Here is a 15,338-nt window from a genome sequence, read left to right on the forward strand (position 1 = left end):
TATAACTTCCCCAAATCCCAAGAAAAGAGATAAAATTTACTTTAGAAAATCTACAACTTATTAAGTTTAAGATTCTAATTGGACTATCTTGATATTATTACTCTTTCCTCCTAAATAGTATTATCTGTTTTGAAAAATAGATTATTATTATAATATTATCTCTTTTGTAGATCATTGATTGGTCGAGAATTTTATTAAAATTGTTATTAATTATATTAAATTGAAAAATATTTACGATAACACGTTCAGTTTATCACTTCTTTGCTTAAATTTCAGATTTCTTTAGTGGGTTATTAATTTTAACACAAGTTATTTGTAGTCTGTATAGAAAGAGGGCCACTTGATGTGAAATTCCACATATCAAACAAAATATTTTAGTTTTATTGATTTGGTAAACCATGAAAACATCACATTCCATTCATTCAACATCAAGTAATTAGCTTCAACGTAATTGCTATGAATTTTGTTGTCCTTATTTCAATTTCACTTTTATTTTCTTAGAATTAAATATTCTCATATGATTAACTCCAGTCAAATCAACTTATTGTTGAGTTAATTTGAGTTTTTTTTTAAAATAATAACACAAACTTCATTCAATCTAACCTAATCAATTTTGTTGGATGAATTTAACAGAATACAATCCCATTCAACACTCCTAATCATCCAATGAAAAGAGAGGGAGAGAAATGTGAAACTGGTTTCAATTAAGTATTTGGTGAACAATACAGGTTTGACTACCTGTTTGCGGGCAGGAATCAGTAATCAACAACAAAGCAAGATTTAGTATTAGTTAAAAATCATTAAATTTTAATTAATTTTTATATATATTTTATAGATAATTAAACACCTTGTGTTGTTCATGATGCCAAATCCAATTTTTTTATTAAAAAACATATGAAATTAATTTTTAAATAATAATGTTGATCAAAATGCAATATTAATAAAGTTGGTTAAGTCAAATTTACCCAAAAGGTTAGTTTTTTAAAAAAATAAAACTATTTTCAACTTTAACTTTAGATTATATAAAATGGATATGTTTGTTAATTTTACGCTAAAGATAAATTGGTTTAGTCAACTAACTCTAAGTCGATACTAATTTTATAATTAATAAAATATATTTGTGTTAGCATTGAATTAGTGTTGGTTTAATAAATATTAGTTGAGTTTATTTAATTTAGATATTAATATAGTGTTTTAGTATTATTTTTAGTATTTATATTTATTTAAGTTACATAGGTTAGACTACATTAATTTTTATTTTATTATTTATTTTAGTTAACATAAATTAGATTAATATTAATATAATATAAATTTAATATTTAGTTAATTTAGCGTCAACATGTAAAAATTGTGTATTTACATAACAACAAATAAAAATCATAAATTATTCTTAATTCAAATGTTCATATTTAAAGATGGTAAATCTTCTCATTCACAATTTTTCTCTATCGGATTTTTATATAAATTTTCTCATATTCATCTTTTTCATCCACACTTATCTCATTCACTTACAACCATATCATTTCTCCACACTCATCTCTTTCATTCACACTCAACTCCTTCATCCACACATCCACACTCACTACAAGAAAAATGGTGATTCTCCAAATTTGTAGGTAAATCGAAGTCACCTATGAATAATTACATTAAAATATGTGTATGTAAACCCCTCGTAGGTAACAATTATTTGTATGTAATGGATGTCTTCCATTAGTTATGGACATAGTTAATATTTCCTATGAATTATATCCTTCAAAATAATTCTCATTAACGTTAGTTAGGTCCACATTAATAATTTATATGTTTAAATATATGCATTTTCATAACAATAAATTATTCTCAATTCAAATATTCATATTTAAATATGGCAAATTTTCTTGTTCACAATTTTTCTGTCTAAATTTTTTATATAAATTTTTTCATACTCATCTCCATCCACAATCCTCTCCTTCACCCATAACGTTCTTTTTCATCCATAACAATCTTCATACATAATCATTTCTTATGTCCACACTCATCTCCTTCATTCACACTTATCTCTTTCCTCCACTCACATATCAATACAAAAAGAATGGTGATTACCTAATGCCAAAATTCATGGATAAATTGAAGTTACTTACAAATTCTCTATGGTAAAATATTCGTAGGTAAATCTCTTGTAGGTACAATTATTTATATATAATGAATGTCTTGTTTTGCATAGGGACGAAGTTAACATTACCTACAAATTACATTATTCAAAACATTTCTCACCCCAACACGCCAACCTTACATACAAATCATTTCTACATATAACTTCTATGAAATTTATTTATTGTTATCTACGGGAAAATTGATATGTATAACCAATTTACATATGAATATGTACATAAAATCTTATGTGATACAATTTATCTATGAAAATAAGTCTCTAATTAATTATTAATCAATAATGAACAGATTTCTTGTAGTGTCTTTTCATTTTTCCATACTTTTCTATTTTTTTTACTCTTATCTCTTTCATCCATACACATCTCCTTCTTTCACACTTACATCCTTCATCCACCATTAAATTTTTTTGATTTCACTCCCCTTAGTCCATAAAACTCTTTCAATTTAAAGTTTAATATTTTAATATTTTTTTATATTTGACTTTTGTTGAAGATGTAGGTATTATATAAGAAATATTTTTTGAAATTATTATTATTAGCGTTGACCACACTAATTTAAGTAAATTAATATTAAAAATATATTTAATTTAATTTCAGCTTATTGATATTAAATTAAATAAATTTTGAATGAAAAACAAAAAAAAAAGTGTTAGCTTAACCAATATTAAACCACTTTAATTAAAAATAAATTAAAAAAATTAATAAAAAATTAGCGTTAGATTAATTAATACTATTTAAATTTAACCTTAATAAAAACTTGACATAAATGAATTATCGCCATAGATTTTAGAATTCATCACATATACGACACAAATTCGATGTAACTAATTATCATCTTCTTATTTTTTTATTAGAGTTAACTTTTAATTGATACAATAATTTTTTTTAGGTTCTAATTTTTTTCTTAAAAGGAAAATATATCTGATTAAATAACGTTTTTTTTCTGTTATTATACAGTTTAATATTTGTTATTCATTTTATTTATATTATTTAAGGAAAATATTGTGTCTTTATTTCTTGTTTTCATTTTCTAATTTTTTTTTCATCCCTTGTTTTTGCTTGATTCATCATTAAAGATTTGGCTGGTGTCAACTCTTAAAAGAGTTGAAAGAAGCAGTATGTTAGTGAAAGACTTGGTGGTAACAAGAGGATTACAAACTCTAATAATAATTTATGAAAATATATATAAAGAAAATAAATAAAAAATAAAATTCTGAAAAGCACATGCTCCCTTAAGATAACATAGTGTATTGATTAAAATGTAATAGTGAATAGTTTAGATATGGTGATGATAATTAACGAGTTGCTGGATATTTTAGAGACCGACAAGGCAATTAAGCAAATGTGGCCCTAAACTCTTTGTAATTAATTGTGACCAACTTTTTATTTACCTTTCCAAGCAAAGATAAGAATTCATTGGTGGGTGATGGTTCATTAAGTTCGACACAGACATTTTGTGGGGACAATTTTGTAGTTCATATGTTTCTACAAATACAATTTTTCATTTACATATTTCTGTGGCACATGCTAAGTCCTTAGTGGTGTCTGTACATGTATAGTGCATAACACCAGCATCATTAGTGGTTGTATCACCCTTCAGATATTAATTCCGATATTTATATATTCATCAAATTTAAATGCCAAATCAAATCAATTTAATTACCCATCTAATTTACACCCCTTTATAACTTAATATAACAATCATAATTCTTCATTACAACATGTTTTAAATACTTTTCTTACTCTCGTTAATTACACATTTCAAATATTTTCCTCTTCTCTCTATATAGAAATGCATTTCTCACTCCACTCAAGCAACATGGCCAAGATCTTCTGATCTCAATTATCTTAAATTACTCTATTTTTGTCTTTACGTATATATATTCGATCTTAATCATCTATCTATTTTATCCACTCACTTTTATCTCTATTTCTAATTTTAATTTTAAAAAAATGAATTTATCATTATTTGAAAATTACGTTATCACAATTTAAACTAGTCATCGTAAATCAAACATATAATAATTTATACGTTTAAGAATACTAATTAGTTTTAATTATAATATAATTCACGTATTAAAACTACTTTTATTATAACTTTATTTATATGAAAACAATAATCATTCAGTTTGTATGTACTGCGTAAAGTAGGTGCATAAACTAGTTCGTTGATGTTCTTTTGTACTATTACACGGCTAAAAGTGAGAACACACTTCAGGTTATATGCTTATTAGTTTCTAATTATATCGTGTTATCTTCTAACCCTTGTTTCCAACCACACAATAAAGAAAAGGGGAAAAGGAACATAGACTTAAAACTAGGAATTTAGAAAAAAGGGTAAATGAGAAAAAGAAAAGTAGTAGAGAGACCAAAGGGCAGAAATTATCCTAAGGTTCGAATTGGCAAGGGTCAGATTTCGACCATGATCAACCCCTTCTCTTACTACTTGCTTTTTTGAGTCTTCATCTAATAATATTCCACTTTACATAGTATGTGTAGAAACACATATATTCTGTTATTTATAGAATTTGATGAACAAGAGTGAATGAAACTTGTGTTTATAGTAGGATTTGGTTCATAAATTATTTGAATGGTGAAGGAGTGGTTCATATTATGTGGATGGTGTTAATTAATTTTGATGTTAATTGTGGAGGATATAAGATGCAGTGAGGTAGAGCTAACAGAAGGCGTGAGAGAGTAGAAGAAAACAAGAAGAAGAAAATTACGCGCGAGCTGTCTATATATTATTGTTGATGAATAAAGTAATTAGGCAGAGTAATTAAGTGTGGATATTATTATTAGGAACTATAAAACGGACCACACTTTATGATTAAATTAATCTCACATCACTCATCACTCATCCACCAGCTGTCTTTTCTTGGAAATAAATAATATGTTATATAGAGAAAATTGAGATGAAGAAAATGCAGAGAATAGAATACTGAGAAAGAACAGCAGAAACTCTCCAAAGTTGCAACCCAATCCAATCCTCTTTGAAAGCAAAAGGGTGGCTAGCTTTTGCTCCCCATGCCCCGCGATGATGGACACTTTGTCTAGCTAGATAGCACCCTTTTATCTACCACCCTAACTAGCTTCTTCATTTTCCCACCCTCGTGTGAGAAACCCAACCTTGTAGCAACCTCTTCCTTTATCAATCATTAACATGGAATGGTACGGCCACAATGAAAATTGGTTGGTTTAATTTCTTCTTTTCGCAGCCGAGATAATAGATACATACATACACATATACCACTTTTCATGCCATCTTTCGTTTTTACTTTACTTTATATCATATTCTCATTTTTCTCCCTTTCTTATAAGATCTTCTGTCACTCTTTTATATCTCTCTTCTCTTCTCTTCAACAACCCCCTCCTTCTAAAGGTTTTCCCTCTCTCTCTCTCTCTCTCTATCGCTGGTGTTGTTCATATTTCAAGTTTTTCTGTTTCTTTTTCATTTGGGTGCTTCTTCTTTGCCAGTTTAGCAGCTTCATTAACTGAAACAACTGTCATGTGGTGTGTTTTTTAGGATCTGTCACTAGCACATAATCGGGAGGCGCATGTGAAAAGTGGTGTAGCTTCGAATTAAGGGGCTAATTGAGGCTTCAGATCAAGTTGAAAAGAAAAGAAGGTTTGATACTGTGATTATTTGATTTGTTTTGTTGCATAGACTTTTGAGAAAGAAAGAGTAACGATATTTTGTTATGTGTGCATCATCATTGTGGCAGGTTTTTGTCGTACGGTCACGAGAAACCGAATTTTGTGTGACAGACATGGCGACGTACTTTCATGGTAGCACTTCAGAAATCCCTTCCTCCGCTGAAGGGTTGCAGACACTTTACCTTATGAATCCAAACTACGTACCGTACTCTGACGCGGCGCAACACCCAGCGCAAAACATGCTCCTCGTCAATTCCAATAACGCTAGTAACACTAGCCCCACTTCCGCCAACGCGCTCAACTTGGGTAACTTCACCCACGCGCCACCACCTCCATCTCCCAACAACCACCGCGACCAACAACACCACCACCACCTGATTGGGCTTACCATTCCCTCATCAAACATCATCGGATCCAATACCGCCACCGGAGATCACGCTCGCCCATCGTTCCTTGGACACCATGAGTTCTCCGGGTTTCACGGCGGTGCTACCGCTGCAACAACAGCGTCAACTTCTCGTTCTAACTATAACTTATGGGGTTCCATATTTGATCAGTCTGCTTCGAATATGGTGGCAACAACAAACACCCCATCTGAAAATATGGGGTGTGTTGCTTCTGCTGTCACTGCATCGACCCAGATTGGTTTTCATAGGCCTAATCATCTGTCGCTGAGCCTTTCTTCACAACAAACACCTTACAGGTCTTTATCCGGGGATGTTCATGCTATATCTCCGGCGAGCCTCGGCGGTGATGATATGAGGGGTTTGCAGAACGGGGTTTCTAGCATGCATAGTGTTGCTTTGGGTTCCAAGTATTTGAAATCAACACAAGAGCTTCTTGACGAAGTTGTGAATGTGGGGAAGGGAATCTCCAAAGGGAGAGAATCTATGGAAGGGGCTAAGAAAGAGAAGATGAAGGGGAATATTGAATCAACTTCTGGGGTTGGCGATGGTTCGAGCTGTGGAGGGGAGAATAACGATGGAGGGAAACAAGGAGGTGAACTCGGCACGGCACAGAGACAAGAGCTTCAGATGAAGAAATCCAAGCTTGTGAGCATGCTCGATGAGGTATATGATATGTTTGTTTACATAAATAAAAATGCATGCACGTAGTAATCATTAACTTTCCACTTAACGATGCTTGGGGATTTGGTATTGATTTCCAAGAATTTATGATTTGTGACTCTACAAATGCATTGGTTTGATCTTGCGGAAAGTACTACTGTACTTGAGTGTGTTATCGCTTCCTTGCGGTGCGGGGTGGGTTATGTTACGTTATGTCACACTTCTTCATCAGTCCGAGAGCATGGTTGATTCAGTACTTGAATAAAATTTGTATGATTCAGCTTTTGACTGTGGGACTGAGGAAATAATAAAGAATGTGACATTGCAAGAGGGACTGTGAAATTGACAGGATTGTCACTCATTATTTGATCTTAGGGAAAAGAAAACTGGTAAGAAAAAAGTCACATTCGGTCTGATGAATGTCAGAGAATAATTTAGGTTTGGGCCCATTTGGGTCTGTTCCCAGTTTATATCTGAAACTCTGAACCCATTATTGATCACTTCCACTGTTTACATAATAATTTTTTTCTCTTCATCAATCATCCCATTTAATATTTTTTTTAAAAAAAATTGCATGAACACAAAAGGGTAAAAAGTAAAAGTAAAAAATGCACACATGCACGGGTCCAAATCAACAAACTATTGCGATTAGTATCATTAACAAGTGTTTTTTTGTGAATTGTTTAGGTGGAGCAAAGGTACCGACAGTATCACCACCAAATGCAAATTGTGGTAACATCATTTGAGCAGGCTGCGGGTGTTGGAGCGGCAAAGTCTTACACAGCCCTTGCGTTAAGGACAATCTCAAAACAATTTCGGTGTCTCAAAGATGCTATCTCTTCTCAAATCAAGACAGCGAGCAAGACCTTGGGTGAAGATGATTGCTTAGGAGTTAAGGTAGAAAGTTCAAGGCTTAGGTACGTTGATCATCAACTGAGACAACAACGAGCATTGCAGCAGCTAGGAATGATCCAACACAATGCTTGGAGGCCCCAAAGAGGCTTGCCTGAACGTGCTGTTTCTGTTCTTCGTGCTTGGCTTTTTGAGCATTTCCTGCACCCGTAAGTATTTCATATCCAACATTTTGTTTCTGCCAGTTAAAACTTATACATGAACTAATTCCAAGTTCTCATATTTAACTTTTTTTAAAACTTGATTTTAGTTTATATACAGATCAAATTTAAAGAGTATTTTACATTTCAGTTTTCTACTTTAAGAGAATTATCTAAACAAAATAATAATATTGAAGATCATAAATAAACTTTCATAAATTCCTTCAAGATACAAGACTTTAAATTATACTACTTCTGTTTTTTCTTACTCGATCTTGTAATGGTGGCCTGCAGCTATCCTAAGGACTCCGACAAGGTTATGCTTGCAAAACAAACAGGGCTTACTCGGAGCCAGGTACATTTCCTTCCCTATATATATATATATATATATATATAGTAATTCTTTTATTGAAGAAGAAAAATAGATGGAGATAAAAAAAAGTCAGTGTTATTTGATGGAGGTAAGAAAAAGACAGAGAAAAGAGAAATAAAAAAACGTGATACACCATTAACTATTTTTGGTTTGTGTTATTTACTATAATATTTTTATATTTTTCTAAATTCAATCACTTTTATTTTCTCTTTTACTTTTTTTTAGCTATTTTAATCATATTTTCTATGAGTATATATTGAGAATCATGCATCATATATATTAGAATTGGAATTCTATATGAGTATATATTAAGAATAGGCATCAAATTAGAATTGAAAAAGAGAAATAACTTTTTAGTAAAATTGCAACAAATTTGAAATTATATTAGTAAAATAAGAGTTGTAAACTGGTATATTTCTATTTTTATTTGTTGAACTAACATGTTTCTTTCAATATGCATTCAATAGTTTGTTTTTTCCTTTCTTGTTTCACTTCATTTTGGAAGTCCATTTTCAAACTCATTGAGAAAATATTGTAGTGATTGTGAGTGAGATGAGTTTGCAATGGGTATATATATATGGAAGGTTTATGACATTATATAAGTTTATAATAACGCAGGTGTCTAACTGGTTTATAAATGCCCGAGTTCGGCTATGGAAGCCAATGGTTGAAGAAATGTACTTGGAAGAGGTGAAGCAAGAACCAAACAATGGCTCCCAGGACAACAACACAAATAGATCAAAAGAAAATAACAAAGAGTTATGGTCAGAAGCTAATGCTGCTACACATGAATCTGGTGGCTTGAGACTTAATCAAATTAATGTTCTCCAATCAAAGGCAGAAAGTTTCAATAATAATCAAACCACTTCCCCTACAGAAATCTCCAATTCTAATTCACTCTCAACATCTCCAATGGGAGGAGGAGGAGGAGGGTCTCTCCAATCTGGTTTCCATCTTGGGGATATGCAAAGTCCAAAAAGGCCAAGAAGCACTTCTGAAATGCAAAACTCTCCGGGTAGCATCCTTTCAGTGGACATGGAAATGAAGCCTCATGGAGAGACAAACACTAGAGAAGGAACCAACACAAAGTTTGGCATTGAAAACCACAGTGGGGGTTTTGGAGCATTTCCCATGGAAGACATTGGAAGGTTCCATCATGTCAGTGAACAACTGGCTCCAAGGTTTCATGGAAACGGAGTTTCTCTCACTCTTGGACTTCCACACAGTGAGAATCTTACTCTCTCGGGAACTCAGCATGGATTCCTCTCACCGAATATGCACTTGGGAATGAGAACAACCAATGAAAATGAGTTTTGTGGTGCCATCAACACCCCACCTTCTTCTCATTCAGCCACCAGTTATGATAACATCGACATCCAAAACAGAAAGAGGTTCGCTGCGCAGTTGTTGCGGGATTTCGTGGCCTGAGCATTGATTATTGACTAGCTAGCTAGGATAATTAATGAGATACCCCACAAAGGATGTGAAGAATTTTCTTTTTCTGATGTTGCAATCCACACAAACACAATGCAGTTCAGAGTGTTTTCTCACGACACACTAACTTAGCAGAAGAAGATTAGCAAGGAAAAAGAAAAAAAAACAAACGAAATGGAGAAGCGTATATGAATGTTTGTTGAAACCGGAGCACTGCTTAAGTAAGTCACGTGCATGTCCTGGCATGGGAAGGAAATAAATTGCTCCAATGTATAAAGGTGGAAACTGTTCTAAGATTATATATGAACTTGCAGTGGTTCAGTTTTTCATGCATGTTCTGATATGAAATAGTTTAACTGAATTATTCAAGTTGAGTTGGGGAAGGTATATTGTTGTATATGGTATTGGAAAGTAGCTAGGTTCATACAAGGAATTTGATGATTTGTTTGGATAGGTTTTATATATATATTTGGATTTTGTGTTATGCTTTAGTTTTGTGAAATTAATTATTTCTGCATGTACAGTTTTTGTTTCATTTGTAAATGTATGCCTTTGTGGTTACTACGTGATACGTAGGTAGGGTGCATGAAACGCACATGGATGTAGATAAATTTTGGATGCTTTATATCATATGCATGGGATTAGGATCAATTATTATGGTTACTTTTGATAACATCACAGTGTATGTCTGCAGAAATAATCGTTCAGATGTGGCTATGCTTTTAAGAAATAGTTTTGAGATAACATTTGTTGCCCCTTCAATTTTTGAAAGCATTTTTAACATGTATACGTACAAAAAAAAAGATAAAAATTACATGAGAAATAAAAGTAAATATATTATTTTAAATTCAGTATGATATAATTCATTTGAATAGTAAAAACATGGTTTTTCTTATATACAACCATGAAAAATGTTTACACGTGATTTCCAAGGAGTAATTAGTTGTGATAGTTTTAAAGTAAGAAAAAGGTATTTTATACTATTTAATTATATAAATTTAACTGTGTTATCACTGCCTTTTATTTTGTTAAAAATATTGTTATAATATAATACCTACACTTCAATGTGAAAATGGAAAGTACTTTATATATTTGCTTATTTAAGTGTCAAGGTGTAACTTCCCTTAATTACACTACACAATTAATATTTATCACTTTATTAATATTTTAGTAGTTACATTTATTTAAATGTTATAACATTTAAATTTCAATTATTATAGTAATATATTTTTATATAAGTTTAACTGTAGATAATATAAATATAATATTATGACATTTTGTAGATAAATTTTACTATAAATAACACTAACTTAATATATAATATATAGTATATATTTTTTAAATGTCATTAAAAGACAACTTTTCTTTTGCATAGAGAGAATACAATTTGTTCCTATTTTTTAAAATTATTATTCCACTTCAAAAAAAATCATTAATCTCTGATTTTTTTATGTTATTTTGAAAAAAAAGATTATTTTGTTAAAGTAATTATAAGCAATTTTAGTAACTTTATGTTTATTTTTCCTTTATGTATTTAGATATGTAGTTTTTTAAAAAAAAATATTCTTAATCTTAAATACTTATTTAATATCAAACTAATAACTTTTTTATTTATTTCGGTTGGTTGGGAATAACACCATGTTGAGGTAGCAAACCTACTCATGTTCTCGTTCTCACTCTTATTATTTTGCTCTCTTACTTAAACATATGCCTATTGTAGAAATAAATTTTAACGACGGTTAAAAATGAGATATGAAGTCCATTTAGAACCATCATTGATCCAGGCATTGTAAAGAAATCATCATTTCGCAACTTTTTAATGTCAGATCGTAAAGAAATCATCGTTATTTCTTTCAGGTGTGTACTTCTAACGATGATTCTTGTCACAACTCGTTAAAAATGTCCACATTTTTTTCACAATGGTTGTGTGCGAAATGTTGTTATTTATCGTCATCGTTTGGACTTTTGTACTAGTACACTTTTTCTCGTTCTCTTATATGCCCCTTTTCTCATTCTCTATTGACTCTACCTAACGGTTGATTGATCTAATTGTCTCTCATAAATTCATATTTAGAATTTATGATAGTGGAATAGTTACTCCGCATTAACTCCTCAAGTTCATAGATAATTTTGCATCTCCAAGACAACATGATCATGGACAAGAGTAGAATGGTAGCACCTAAATCATTTACTAGGTATTGAAATGGCTTGGAATTTTTTTAAATTTTGAATTTAAAAATACTGCTCAAGGAGATCATAATCTATGTCCTTGAAAGGAGTGTAAAAATTGTACTTATGGTAACCGAAAGGAAGTGCATGAGCATTTAATGTGTGTTGTATTTGATATAAACTATACAAGGTAGGTTTTTCATGGAGAATGTGGATCTTCAAAGAAAATATGTGATGATGAACGAGAGAAATTTAGTATGCATAATGATTTATGTAGTTTGTTGGAGGAAACATTCACAATGCCCATGAATTTAGGTGAAATGAATTTAAGGACATTATAGATGAACATAAGAAAGTGTTTGATACTTAAACAACTAGGTTTACCAAATTGATACGTGATGCTCACCAAGAAGTATACCCTGGTTGTAAAAATTTCTCTAAGTTATCAATCATTGGTCGATTGCTACATATTAAGAATCTTCATGGATGAAGCAATGTTTCATTTTATATGTTACTAAAATGTTTAGGCGAGTTACTTCCTGAACACCCTTATTTGTAATCATCATACCAATATTGCAAGTTTATAATTAAGAACTAGAGTTTCAGTTATGAAAATATTAATTTTTGTCTTATTGATTGTGTTTGATTTCGAAAGGAGTATGAGAATGAAGGTATGTATTCTAAATGTGATTCGTTTAGGTATAAAGAAAAGAAGCATCAAAATTCTTATTGAAAAATCTAGTAAGGTTGTTTCACCTCTAATTCCAACCAATGTTTTGAGGTACAATCCTTTAAAACAAATTATCAAGAGGCTATTTATGTCATAAAAAACAGCTAAATCTATGAAATGGCACGATGAAGGTTGTACCAAAGATGGAAAGCTAAGGCATCTAGTTGATTCACTTGCTTGGAGAACCTTTTATTCTCTACATCCTAACTTTGCATCAAATCCTCGAAATGTGAGGCTTGAGTTAGCAAGTGAGATTTACTCCATTTAAAATGATGGGTAAGTGACCTAATATTTTTCCTGTAGTTTTAATGATTTGTAATTTACGTCCATGAGATTGTATGAAACAACCTTAATTAATGTTTCAATTACTAACTCATGGTCCTTTCCCCCCTTAAAGTAGTGTTGATATTTATTTGGAACCTCTTATTGATGAGTTGAAGGAGTTGTGGGAGAAAAGGTTTGAAACTTATGATGCTTCTAACAAGCATTTTTCTAAGCACATGTTGAATTAGTTTGAACTATTAATGACTTGCCTGCTTATACTATTTTATCAAGTTGGAGTACAAGTGGAAAATGGACATGCCCTATATGTAACTACTAAACATGCTCTAGGTACTTAAATAATAGTAAGATGATGTTTTATATGTGTCACCAAATATGGTTAGACTAAAAACATAAGTGGTAGAAAGACAAAAAGTGTTTTGATGGTACCCAATAATTGAGAGGAACACTTACTCCTTTAAGATGGTCTAACATATTGGATATATTATGTGATAGAAAAATGTATTTGGAAATGCTTAGAAAAACAAAAGAAAGAAGCATGATCCTTGAACAAAATTAAGTATTTTCTTTAACTTTCTGTATTGAGAGACTAATATGCTTTATTACAATTTTAATGTCATGCATATTCAAAAGAATATATGCAAAAATGTAATAAGAATATTATTAAACATAGAAAAGAAACTAAAAAAACATCTTAAAGCTTGACTTGATTTGGCAGAGACGAGTATAAGGAAATACCTTCATCTTATAAATATAAGACCAAACAAGGTATTATTTCCGCTTACAAGGTTTACACTTTCGTCAAAAGAAAAAGACATATTTTGATGTGTTTTAAAAGGAGTTAAAGTTTCAAAAAGTTATGGTTCCAATGTTTCTAGATTTCTTAATCTTGAACAACAAAGTTTTCTTGGACTAAAAAGTCATGATTTCCATATATTGATGCAAGATTTTCTAAAAGTAGCCATTCGGAAAAAAAATTCAAAAGAAGTTGCAAGAGTTTTAATGAACTTAAGTTCTTTGTTCAAAAATATTATGTTCTAAAGTCATCATAATCAAGGATTTTGAATCATTAGATGCGAAAATTGCATTAATTATGTGTGAATTATAGAGGATTCTTCCTCCATCTTTTTGTGTCATCCATACATCTAACATGTGAGGCTAGAGTTGTTGGGCATGTACATTACCATTGGATGTATCCTATTGAAAGGTAATTATTTTACTAAATGAATATTTTTTTTTAAATTTATTTTCTAATCTATTATTCCTTGTCATAGGTTTATATTCTTATAAATTTCTACATAGGTTAAATTTTATATGCATAATTGCATAGTGGATGAGTGTTTGACATTTTGCTAAAGACATTTAAACAATACTATCCATAAAAAGTTCAACAAGATGCCAAGAAATTTAGATGATCTAATAGGGAATGTAGTTATGACTAATTTGGAACCTTTTGAGTGGAAGCAAGCTCATCATTATGTGTTGTTATGAGATTTTAAATTTTGTGAGCTTATTCAATTTTTCCATAAAATAGGAGGAATTTATCTCTGGTAATGCTTATGAAGGTTCAACAAGAAATTGGAATACGACAAAAGATCATTGTCCTACATTTCACAAATGGTTTCAAAATCATGTTAAAAACGTAGTTGTCAGTGAAGAGGTTAAATGATTAGGTAAAGGCAAATAGTGATGCTAGAAGATTTTTTTAGCTTATGTATAAATGGGAACAAGTTTATTTTTGAGACAAAAAAAAACTTTAGAGTAATGATTGCTTTATCTACTATTAGGTTTAAAAATAAAGAAGGAGAAAATCTTGAGGTAGAAAATGTTACCTACTATGGAGTTTTGAAAGATATAATAAAGTTAGATTATTATGGACACTCTAAGTTTGTGTTATTTAAACGTGATTGGTTTGAAGTAAGCAAGATCATTTTGGGTTAACACTTGTTAATTTTGGGAAGTTGATTTACAAAAGTAACCATTATGTATTTGCAACTCAAGTATATTACACAACTCAAGTATATTTGACAAGTTGTCACTTGTACCTGAGTGGAAAGATGGGGCCCAGGCACGGTCGGTTGACGTAGTATAATTATTGACGTGTCGATCTTCCTCTTCTTTAGTCGGTCGTTTCTTCTTGGTGTCTCCTTCGGTCGGGCAGGGAAGGGTACCTACGAAGGCACTCCGACGCTCAAGTGAGTGAGAGATTCTAAGTGTGATTCAGTAAGTGGATGAAAAATGTACCTTTCTTTGGCTTGAGCACAGTATTTATAGGATTGCCTGGTGGACTTTCTGTCCCTTGGGCTTAGGGCGGTTATGGGTAAGTTTTGTTAGTTATGCACCGGAATACTCGGAGAACATATCTTCTTTAACCACGTTCTCCTTATTTTTCGGAGGTGTATCTTAACCGCTATAGGTTATCGC

The 15,338-nt window shown here is 31.3% G+C and overlaps 1 protein-coding gene and 1 pseudogene across 3 annotated transcripts; both read left to right on the plus strand.

The window, feature by feature from the left end:
- The first annotated feature begins 4,839 nt into the window (after positions 1–4,839).
- On the plus strand, positions 4,840–10,217 carry LOC137821601 (BEL1-like homeodomain protein 1). Of its 3 annotated transcripts, none has more exons than XM_068626288.1 (6): positions 4,840–5,342; positions 5,677–5,778; positions 5,876–6,877; positions 7,562–7,935; positions 8,221–8,281; positions 8,918–10,217. In XM_068626288.1, the coding sequence occupies exons 3-6, from the start codon at positions 5,921–5,923 to the stop codon at positions 9,725–9,727; spliced, it is 2,202 nt and encodes a 733-aa protein (XP_068482389.1). In that variant the 5' UTR covers positions 4,840–5,342; positions 5,677–5,778; positions 5,876–5,920; the 3' UTR covers positions 9,728–10,217. The 3 variants fall into 3 exon arrangements, with proteins under 3 accessions (XP_068482389.1, XP_068482382.1, XP_068482373.1); XM_068626281.1 differs by having other exon boundaries at positions 4,938–5,321; XM_068626272.1 differs by having other exon boundaries at positions 5,079–5,532.
- A 1,673-nt stretch (positions 10,218–11,890) lies between these two features.
- LOC150023054 (uncharacterized) lies at positions 11,891–14,125 on the plus strand (annotated as a pseudogene).
- The last annotated feature ends 1,213 nt before the right edge of the window (positions 14,126–15,338 follow it).

The sequence above is a fragment of the Phaseolus vulgaris genome, chromosome 11, assembly GCF_051622355.1.
Source record: "Phaseolus vulgaris cultivar YP4 chromosome 11, ASM5162235v1, whole genome shotgun sequence".
In the NCBI taxonomy this organism is placed as follows: domain Eukaryota; kingdom Viridiplantae; phylum Streptophyta; class Magnoliopsida; order Fabales; family Fabaceae; genus Phaseolus; species Phaseolus vulgaris.

Bases quoted from the DNA above. Each gene is read 5' to 3' on its own strand.
- LOC137821601 (XM_068626288.1), top strand. From the start codon at position 5,921: ATGGCGACGTACTTTCATGGTAGCACTTCAGAAATCCCTTCCTCCGCT. The intron at 6,878-7,561 runs GTATATGATATG...TGAATTGTTTAG, and splicing joins TTGTGAGCATGCTCGATGAG to GTGGAGCAAAGGTACCGACA. The intron at 8,282-8,917 runs GTACATTTCCTT...ATAATAACGCAG, and splicing joins CAGGGCTTACTCGGAGCCAG to GTGTCTAACTGGTTTATAAA.